This window comes from Bombyx mandarina, chromosome 01 (assembly GCF_030267445.1).
Source record: "Bombyx mandarina strain Sakado chromosome 01, ASM3026744v2".
Lineage (NCBI taxonomy): Eukaryota > Metazoa > Arthropoda > Insecta > Lepidoptera > Bombycidae > Bombyx > Bombyx mandarina.
Genome location: NC_143208.1, coordinates 13,089,642 through 13,101,348, shown reverse-complemented (window position 1 = coordinate 13,101,348; position 11,707 = coordinate 13,089,642). Strand labels below are relative to the sequence as shown.

The window sequence follows — 11,707 nt, the reverse complement described above, 5'->3', positions numbered from 1 at the left end:
ATTCGTCTCTCGTTTAGCGTCCGCTATGTAAACGGGCCTTGTTGTGAATCTAAACAAAATCAGTCAGTCATCGTTTTGTTGCCGAACGAGCAACGCGTCGAGGTTTCAGTGGTTTCGGTGTGAGCATGTCGTCGCAGTGAACTTTAACTTACAAAATGCATGCTCTTTTCGGTGAACAAAGCCCATATGCGTACCGCGGTGGTGCGGCCGGTGGATATTCAGCCGGCGTCGCACCATACGCTTATGAACAATATCGCTATGGTTATGGAGCCCCGTACCTCCACCCGCATCAGCAGCATGTGGGGGCACCGAAAGACATGGTCAAACCGCCATACTCGTACATAGCCCTTATTGCGATGGCAATACAGAATGCACCAGAGCGGCGCATCACGTTGAATGGTATTTATCAGTTTATCATGGAGCGATTTCCCTATTATAGAGAAAACAAACAAGGGTGGCAAAATTCTATAAGACACAACTTAAGCCTCAACGAGTGTTTTGTTAAAGTAGCCAGAGACGATAAAAAACCTGGTAAAGGTAGTTATTGGACATTAGACCCAGATTCGTATAACATGTTCGATAACGGTTCATATCTAAGGCGGCGGCGCCGTTTCAAGAAAAAAGATGCTTTAAAGGAAAAAGAAGAAGCACTTAAGCGACAACAGCAACTTCAACAAGCACAGGAGGCGCTCGCCGCGCAAGAAGCGTTATCGGCAGCTGATGCTCTCGGACAGCAACGTGACGTCAAACCTGATGTAAAACCACGGATTTTTGAGTGCCGACCGAAGAGGGAACCCGGCGCGGAATGCACAAGATACGATAAGCCAGTAGATTCGCTTGACGAATTCAATGAACCGAGATTGCCGCCGTCTGCGGTGTACTGTTCTCCGCAGCCGTATTCTTTAGCGGCGGAAGATTTTCGTGCAGCCACATCGGGATGGTATACAGCACCCGAGCCTCCGACCGAGCAACTCCCGCCGGCTTTTCGTGATTTATTTGAACCACCAAGCTGTCAGTTGGCTGGGTTTCGGGGAGGCTCGCCACCGCCGGAAGCTTACCGCGCGTCACCGCCGCATCACCACTACCGCACGCCGGCGCCGTCTTACTACCACCACCAGGCGTGTGTGGCTGCTGCACCCGCTCCGGCACACAAGTCCTATTGAAGTGAAATACTTCAGGTAAGCTATTGTATATTTTTATTCTTTTGCTGCGCTTGCGACATTTTTTTGCGGTAGCGAATTCCGCTGGGCGAGTTGGGCACTGGATCCGGTCCTCGTGATAATGGACGGACCCGTGGTGCCTAGGGACGCTTCGTGACGATGTTGTCGTTGCAGAAAGCCGACATCGTACGGCGCCGAACGGATTTAGCCGCACGCGTCAGTTCCAGCGCGGATAAATATAGAGCATTAGCCGGAGATGCCACGAAGGCAAGTGGCGGCGCGTCGATAACCACTGTTTACAGATCGGCGGCCGACCCTGCCGCCTCCCGCTTCGATTACACCTATAGGTATGTTGTAACTTCCCATCTACGAATACAGAGTTAGATCCCTTCGATACACATACGACAAACATAACGAAAATAAATATAAATCTAAAAATAATAATATAAAATCCTTAAAGATAAGAACCGTAAAAGACAATGAAAGTGTATAACAACATATACACTAATTTTTATTAAGGAACTAGCTGACCCGGCAGACTTCGTAGTGCCTCAATCGATAAATAAAAAACCTAAACTTTTGTATAAAATAAACTTAAAACAAATAAAAGAATCCGTCGGACGGGGACACATCAAAGGAAAAACAAAATTGTTATTTTTATTTAATTCCGAGCGTTTTCATATTTATCTACCTTTTAAAACTTTTCTGGACTTCCACGAATAATTCAAGACCAAAATTAGCCAAATCGGTCCAGCCGTTCTCGAGTTTTAGCGAGACTAACGAACAGCAATTCATTTTTATATAGAGAGATTAAACAAAAAAATACGATTGTAAAAAGCACATCTTCATTAATTAATCATTAAAAGCTTTAGATGCCGCAAACAACCGCGAACAGCACGTGAACAATAATAAAATCAGGTCCATTACACTTTACAAAGCCATAATGACATCAAAGTTAATGTCGTTTGACTATAAGCTAAACCGTGTGCTTGTTTACGAATGTGAAGCTCTCGGAAGTGATAAAACTGTGTACACATTTGTCTGTTGTTTCTGGATTCTATCCGTCAAACAACAGAATTGACCATCTGGTGACCAAGTGCTGTTTCATTTAGTACAAAAAATTTAACATTCAAAATGTACCTACCTATGCAACGAAGATGTTCGTCGGCTGAGAGTAATTTGTATGTGATTTAAAGAAATCTAAAATATAATTACTAACTATGCGGTTCCATTATTGTTTTCTTTTTGGGTGTTTTATTTCAGTTCATCCAAATGTTAATATTACAATATGAATTAAAAAATCTATAGCTTTCTTGTATTTATCATTAATTTATTTAATGGGTTGAAAGTTATGACCTTTAGTAGGGATTACACACCTACAAGTTGATCTTTATTATTTATATTTGAATTATACTAAGATTTAAAGAGATATATTTCAAATACAAAGAATAAAATAAAATAATAGGGCTATGTAACACAAAAGTAATATTTTCAGTAAAAATCAGTTTTTTTTTTTTTTGCTTGGATGTGTGGATGGGCCCACTGGTGTTAAGTGGTTACTGGAGCCCATAGTATTACTGGACATCTACAACGTAAATGCCACCACTCACCTTGAGATATAAGTTCTAAGGTCTCAGTATAGTTACAACGGCTGCCCCACCCTTCAAACTGAAATGCATTACTGCTTCACGGCAGAAATAAGCAGGGCGGTGGTACCTACCTGTGCGGACTAACAAGAGGTCCTACCACCAGTAATAGATATAGAATAAATTTGTTTAGGTACATTCTTCAGTGCTAATTCTGCGGAAAACGCGTGTCTATGTATATAGTACATATTGAAATCGCCGCCGTAACAATCCATAAATATATTAGGTTTCAGCACACTATAGACTTTCATAAAACAACGAAAAATATACAATCTTGTTTATTATGTCTCGGATTGTGTTTGGCCGAATCGCAGTGCACGTTATGGGTAATTTAAAATTTTAGTGTTGTTTTCATAAGCACATTTAATAACAATATACGATTTCTTTTTTATGGCTAGTAAGGCTATAACTTTTGCGGTTGTAATATTTTGTGGATGTAACCTACATACGTGTTGTATGTATGTGACGCGGCTTCGTGAACTTTGCGTTCGAGTTATAAAGATCGGCCAAAAGATTACAGTCGATCCCAATAAAGTATTGCATTCTAATTGTTATTTTTTTGTAGAATTATCTATTGTAGTAAATTCTATTTATGATAATCGTAACGTTTTCCAATGCCAAAAATGTATATGTACAAAAAATACAAAAATAATTTATTTTCTAAAGCGAGTCAAAACACTACAATGATTGGAGTCTCCTTTTAAGCGTGCAAGCCTGTACTAGGAGACTCCACTCTTCCATAAAAGCACTTTATATACCACAATACTACCAATTATACATAACAAATGGGTGTGTGTGTGTGTGCGCGCGTTTATTTGTGTGTTTTACTTTAATAGCTTTAGCATATATGTATATATGTAAAAGCGAGGAAAATAATTGCTTTAAACGTTAAGATCAGCAGTAGCCAGTTAATAAAAGCTTTATTTTACAGTTAAAATTTTATGCGCAAAAAATTCCCTAAAAGCGGAAGAGTACGCAAAATACGAGATAAAAATAGGTAATCTGTCAAATACGTCCGGATTCTGTGCCCAACAATAATCTTATCTATGTTACAATGGCTTAACGTAAAAGTTCGGGTTGTTTTACAGTAGGTCAGGTAGTATTATTTGTTGATAACATTTATATTTGGCTTCAAGTTTCAAAGCGAAATATGAAGTTATTTATTTTGACTTACATCTTTATAATTTCTCTAAACATAGCTAGCTTATTGTTTTATTACGTAAGATCAAATTCAACTTAATGCGTCCTAGAAGTTTTAGTTTTATAATAAAATAAATAGACGGTTTCTGATCGATTTGGAAAATAATCTTCTTTTTTTCCTATTTTTACTATCAATAATAGAATTACAACGAGCCGGCGTTTTAATGAAATATTAGTTTTTAACTCAAGTAAATGCTTTATAGTGCTTATTATTAATTATATCAAAATTTTAACTATGTAAATACAAAAAAGTTAATTTAAATAGCAGATAGGTAATAATACATATTAATATATATTAATATATTAAGCTGGACTGACCGGAGCACAGTTCATACGTAAAACTTAGTAATGATAATATTATTATTATTTATTTAATATAATATATTACTTTGTTAGTATATTCCAGTAATTTTATTTATAATACTATATATTTTTATATATTATATATATTATATATGTAGAACATACATTCGGGAATTCACGGCGCATATTTTGTGCTAAATGTAAGATTTGCTGGATGCTTGATTACAGTTTCTTTTAAAACTTAAATATAAATTACATTTCTGACTATCTATTGAACTGTGTTTGGCTTAATTTAAACTCAACTGTTTTTAGTTTATTTGAAACGAATTTTCACTAAACTTTTCTAATGTTAACATAAATAAAAATTTAAATAGAAATTGGATCAATCATTAATGATGTTACTTAAAGTATTAAACCCGTAATTGATAAGCAAACTCGTTAAAAAGCGAGCACCTAAGTAAAATAATAAAGTACGTAAAAAGTCTTCTATATAGAAAAATCTAAAAGATAAAGGAAATTACATTTTTAGTACATAGGTTTACTATGAGATGAGTTTTGGTTCTAAAAACATAATATTTACTAGCTATTTAATTTAATTTTAATAAGCTTACCCATAATAAATATGTAACCCTTATATAAGGTTAATTTCACTGTTTGTCTTCTAAATAAAATAAAATACTTCAATGCTACGGCTTAATGGTACAATGTACCGTAAAAATTATTCATCTAATGTACCTATAGTTTGCAATGTTTTGGAATTGAGAGATTTCATATATTTAAAAATATACAAGATAAGTCGGAAGGGTGACGGAACTTCATAATACAAATGGTTGATATATAGAAATTTATGACTGAAAATTTTCAATGAAAATCGTTAATATAAAAAACTTATAATACATTTTAATATTTGAAATGCGTTTTAATATTTCATCTAAATAAATTCAATTTCAAAACATGTTGTACTCAAAAAATGATTAGTTGCCTCTGCATTGTGCAAAATTAAATGAAAAACATGTTTTTTTGCATGAAATCTCGTTTATTCTAATTAAAATTAAATATATAACAAGGTAAACAGATCCGTTAAGTCCTTGATTCGACTAAGCGCTCCGAAATATATGCATCAATCTTCTATGGTTTAATCCCCATCTTCTGTTCAGTTTTAGACTCGCTATATAATATTTTATTATTATTATTGAAGAATAAATAATTATTACATTATTTTTCATTATTATTTATTTAATACTTGTAACTACAAAGTTTTAGCTATCTATTAACATTTTCACTAGTCCAAAATGTTAATATTGGCACAATATCTACTACACAAAATATAAAACAAAGATTATATCGTCTGAAATGTATTGAAACGTAAAAGTAAGTTTATTTTTACATTTCGTGCCATATTTTCATCTATAATTTAATTATCACTTTAAACAGAAGTGGATAAATAAAGTATATAGGAAAATAAATAAAGGACCATTTTCCTTGTTTTTTATCTTTCAGAAATGTCTAAATAAAGTAAAATATGATATTACTATGGTTGGGTAAGTTTTACGTATGAATTGTGCTCCAGTCAGTGCGTAGACGCGGAGAAGTTATACTTCTATGGGTTTTTTTTCTTCATATTTTCATATACACAGAAGTCTTTTACAAATCACTTCACTTGTGATTCACACTTCACACACTTCAATGAATATTTTGTATACATACGTACATAATTCACTCATTAATGGTTCATTCGCATTTAGAAGTTTTAGTATAGCTTATACGTTTGATTCGGTATTTTAATTTTCGGTTTACAGACATATGTTCTGTTTATTTTTAATATTATAATTTCATAGAAATTTATTTGTTTTAAGAGAATCGTTGTTACTTTAAATACGTTCTAACTACACACAGAGAGAAATGTGGTTTTAAATATTTATTAAATATAATGTATATTATTACTGTGTGAGTGCATTTCGTTAAAATTTTTGTTTTATGATCGCTAATTGCGATAAAAAGTATGCGAAAGTACTTACTTATATATATTGTCTAATTCACTACATCATTTAAATTAAGAAGGTGACAATACTTCGTCTCGAAGTTGGGAATCACTTTGAGTACATTCAGACCTCTTTAGTTTAACGTTTTTATGTTTACGATTTTTCTCTTTTGTCGCAGGTACAATGAACGGGTGTTGAGCAAAACGCAACCGGAAAACGAAATTCAACGTTCCGCAACGGAACTGGCTTCTTGTGTGGACTAACAAGTGATACAAATTCACGGACACGTATTATTTATGAACACGCTTCTATATATGTACAGATATCTTGCGAGATATTCGACAGTGTCAGAAGACTTATTATTAGTATGTATATTTGTTCATTAGTGGACTTATTCTATTTTAAGATGCTTAATATAATTCCGATGTGTATTAGCGATTTTTTGATGATAGTATCGAAGTTATTTCAGTGTTAACTGTCCGATCGAACTGTACAGTGCGAGGTACGTTATATTGTAAACGAATGTATTTGTATATAATAGTTAATGTTAGCTAAATATTAACTATTTTTCTGTACACCCGTGTATAAGAGAGATGAGATGTAGAGCAAATTAAAAGAATGTGCCGATATTCTAGTCTATTGTTGTGTTTTCTAAGTAAAAATGTAGTAATTCATGGATGTCACGATGTAATTAATATAGTGAACACTGACAATGCATACCTTTACCTACTTATATTATTAATAAGTAATTATACAAGGATGACGCAATCTAAACTGGTTTTCATTTACATTTTAGATCCACCAATAGGTTACGTTTACGAGTATAATTGTACTAAATTGAATTGTCCCCACAGAAATAAAATATACTATTTTTCTTATAACTATACAAATTATTTGTTGTTGCTTTAAATGGGCTCACTAGCTCACAGCTTTACCTGATATTAAGTGGACACCGCCACCCACCTAGAGACATAAGGTCGAACTCTCAAAAATACTGCAGTAAATTTTATTTATTAAAAATATGCCTGACATAGATAAAAATGACGCAATGCAACCTGTGTAAGAAAATATATTACCAACATAAAAAAAAAAAAAAAAACTTTTTAAAAATTTCAAATTCTGAAACGTTCTCCGAAAGATATCGAATGATTACTTATAGTTAAAGTAATTTTAGCTTGTTTGTTGTGTGTGAATGAAGCGAGACCCAGAAGTGGCCACTTGGTCGGCTCGATATTCGATGGATTTTAACGAATCATCACTCAATCAAACCGTGGAAGGAACAACCGGTCAAGTTTCTTGGAATATCTCGTTTGACTTTTATATAATAAAAAAAAAACTGAAGTAGTATGACAATCGAGTTGTCACGAATTGGTACTGATCGCATACTGCACTACTACTAATACTAATATTGAGTAAAAATGAAATTCTTTAATTGTATAAATTATTATCTTCCATTATAATACTACTTAAGCAACTAGGATATACATAGGTATATTATAAAGAAAAGTGCGAACTAAATTAGCATTAAACACTCAAAGTATAGATAAACATAGAAAACAACAAAAAGTTGGTCTTTAAATTATACTTAATTAAGTATCATACAATACAACAACTTTACTAAATGTTAAAAAGACTTGGAAATTGTGGCAGTATAATTTAAAATAAATAGATAAAATAAAAGTTAGACTAGTTTTAAGATTTAATATACCTAAATGGATTTGCAGAAACACTTTGTCTAGAAACAAATAACGATCACCTATAAATAACATTAAACTCAAAGAAATAAGTTTCATTGCAAGAAAGCCTAAATAACTATAAATATTGATGTCGTAGATAAAATAATGGGAATTTCGCGCTAAATAAAAAATAGCTGAGTAGCAATAGTGTTTGTTTTAAGATTAGTTTCTTTTGCCAAATATTTGAAACGGGCGAAAGTTTTCCCACTGTCGTAAAAATCTCAAACCATATAAAAAAAAATAATTAAAACAAAAAACCACATTTTTATTTTTGTCAAAACATAGCTATAGGTACATTTACGCGGCATAAAATGTTCATTTTATCTTATCAATAGTTTTTTATATCTGTTTTCTAGCTATCGGAGACGAATAAACTTTATTTCTTATATAACAAAATCTTTATTAAAAAATAAATTATCGCCCATATCCAGAAGTGAACATGCGTGGGCTGGAAAAAAAATTTGGTAGCATAATAAACTTTTATTAGTTTAGTATAGTTTAGTAAAGGCACTATCGTTAACAGGAGAAAAGGGTTATTTGTGTAACTAAAAAATGTACACACATGCGTATGATTTCGCCATACGAAAAGCACTTATTGGCTGAAGGAATTTCGACCACACGCGGTAGTTGTGCAACGTAGCCTGGTTCAACAAATTGAAAGTTTGACAACTGAACTAAAACATTACGTTTATCGCCGATGACCACGAAAACTATAAATTCTAAACGATAGAAAATATATCAGATAAATAGAGTGATATCGTTTTTTTTTTTTTGTATTACATTAAGCTGAGTGGCGTTATTTAGCTACGCCGTGATGTCTACGGGTTTGGGTACTGTAAAAACTGAGACCTTAGAACTTATATTATTATGTCAAGGTAGGTGGCGTTTACGTTGTAGATGTCTATGGGCTACGGTAACTATTTAACATCAGGTCGGCGTGAACTCGTACCACCAACTAAGCAATAACAAAAAAATTCACCAACCACCTAGACTTAGTACACTGGGGCCGCATCCACATAGTGCAATAAAGAAAGAGTAAAGCTTACAACATTTTTTTTTTCTACAACCTATATGTACCTACTATTTTCACTCTATAGTAAAACAGTAGGACGCCCTTGATGATATGAGGAAGTGAGCCTAAATAATCTATTTTACGTAACTCATTTGTTTATTCGTTAATTTAAGACAGAATCGATTTTGATATAACTCATCGTAACAGGTACAGAATTAATTAATGATCATTGTAAGTAAATGTCAGTAGTATTTGATAAAGTCCAGCAAATATACAACATGTTGAACTATTGTTCCAAGATTCCATTCATATATTTGTAGCGATATTTAGTTAACGATAATTTATTAGTCCTTGACCTCGCTGTTAGTCTAACGGTTAGTAAGCTTAGCTACTCTAACAAGGGTTGGGTTTGATACCCGATTCAAGTCAGCATCTTTGCTAAAGATATTTGGCATTCGGGATCTAGTATCTGTTTCCGACGCTCATTCAACAAGAGAAAGCTTGGGTCTCTTGAATAGGGAGAGGGGAACATTTGAAAATTATCCAAAAATTAATAGATATCTAAATAAAATTCCAAAAATACGAAAACGTCTAGTACTGGATACTGGTATTAGATATCGTTCATTAATTTCCAGAATAAAATGTTGAAAAAGGCCTACATCTGTGCTCCTAATTATTAAGTTGTTGCTGGTGCCCATGGACATCAGACATTGAGTGCTTACGTTGAGGTACGAGGTCAAAGCTTCGATGCCCCCGAGCCGGGAGTCGGAAGAGTGCGCTCGTCCAGCTTCGGCCCCGACTTACTACTACTTGTACTACATAACGGGTTGGCTATTTGATTTTAAAATCAATTTTACAGTACGCAACGCATTAATGGATTCCGATTTGTGGGTCGCATTAATCTACGTATAATAAAAGAAAATGTTAAACATAATAAATCTTGAAATACATGATATGAGTCGACTATTATCAAAGCCGGCAATCTGACTTTTGGACAATGATTGGTAAATCAGAAAAACGAATTATTGACTTTGTATTCCATTGGCAGTCACAAAACTCTTGGGAACGACATCTTAGATAAATAACAGGTTAACTATTAACCTTTATTTAATGCAGGTTTTGAACCGTATTCTTTGAAGGAGACGATTATATTCAAATCAATCTGTATTGACATATCAATAATTTTTTTTTGTCCAAATGCACAGATTGCCACCTTTGATAATAGACGACTCATATATACCTATTCAATATAATTACCATGAAGAGCTATAAAAAGCCGCCACCAAAATAAGGCCAACGGCTGCGGACAAATTTTTTGAACTTTTTTTTTTAAATTCCTTTTTCCACGTTGTTTAGCAGGGGGCAGTGGATAGCGGCGCAGAACTGTGCTCTTGACTTTGCCGATATTTGACCACGATAGCTATTTATCATAAGGTGGATCATTGCCTTCGTTAGTAATAAAGAATACACTAAAAAATCAACGGTACCTGTTCATAAGAAACTCAGACTAACTAACAAGCGATAATTAGTATAAATAAAAATAAGTAAAAAAAGCTCAATTCAGTTGTCAGGTGGCACTCAATGGTCGAATCTCGCATTCCGAAGTGAACGAAAAAAAAAAAACAAGTCTATTGAAGAAGCTGAGTCGTGACGAGCCAAGCTCCCTCGATCCAGCTTATTTGTTTTGTACGTCAGTCTATAATAATGTAAAGTCAGGGGTATTCTTACATTAGCTGGTGGTTGTGACAACTCTTCGTCAAACTTGAACGTTAATTTGATGCCACACCACCCGCGTTGGTCTCCTGGTATACCTACATAGAGTATTTTTCTTGTCACAGGAAAGCAGACGAATATTCGAACATTCCAGTTGTTAAGCGGTACCCGGAGTCCACAGATGTCGATCCCATCTTTCTTGATCATCTATATATTTCTTTAAAGTATCTACTAATGTGATTCTCGATGTTTATTCCTACTGGATTGACTATTTTGTGGGATGACAGGCAAGGCTTGATTATGATGGCTTTGGTTGGATACTAAATTTCTAAACTAAGTGCTTTGGATCTTAAATATTCCCTTAGGTGCGGGTATACCTACTATAATTATTGCATTATTTCGAAGAGGTTCTCTCAAGGTAGAGATTTCCATCTTACAAATTATATTATCATATCGATAGCTAATCGTAATACGTCTGCAGAACGAACTAAATAATCATTTTTTATTGTCAAGATAAACCAAGTTATATACGTATAGTTAATATCATATTTTTGTAACATAACAATGATAATAATTGTGGAATCTTGAAACATGACATTGTTGAGAAACTATTTTTCATAGATAATGTTTTGTTACCGGAATTATTATACATAGATGGATATTACGTATACTTTATTTTATGAATGAAAATAAAATAAATTAATTTAATGAGATTTGCAGAAGAAGCCGGTTGGTTGTCGACTGGCGAGGAGCGCGATCCACCACGCGACGTTTGACTAGGCGGCCCCCGCCTCTAGTCGTGTGTTAGGTAATATTTATTTATTTAAACTTCATTCCGAAAATTTACATTCACATCTCAGTGTACATTGTGTAAGGTAAGGGGTGCTTGTTTTGGCAGACAACCCACTGTATCGGTCAGTGAACCGAATCTGTCTGTTTATTGTTTTTCTAAAAC

The 11,707-nt window shown here is 33.8% G+C and overlaps 1 protein-coding gene across 2 annotated transcripts; it reads left to right on the top strand.

Moving 5' to 3' along the window:
• Positions 1-7,065, top strand: croc (transcription factor crocodile). 2 transcript variants are annotated; one of them, XR_016323668.1, is made up of 3 exons: positions 62-1,178; positions 1,335-1,507; positions 6,470-7,065. XR_016323668.1 is itself a non-coding variant. In XM_089730419.1 (2 exons), the coding sequence occupies exon 1, from the start codon at positions 156-158 to the stop codon at positions 1,161-1,163; it is 1,008 nt and encodes a 335-aa protein (XP_089586545.1). In that variant the 5' UTR covers positions 1-155; the 3' UTR covers positions 1,164-1,178; positions 6,470-7,065. The 2 variants fall into 2 exon arrangements, 1 of the variants encoding a protein (XP_089586545.1); XM_089730419.1 differs by lacking the exon at positions 1,335-1,507 and having other exon boundaries at positions 1-1,178.
• The last annotated feature ends 4,642 nt before the right edge of the window (positions 7,066-11,707 follow it).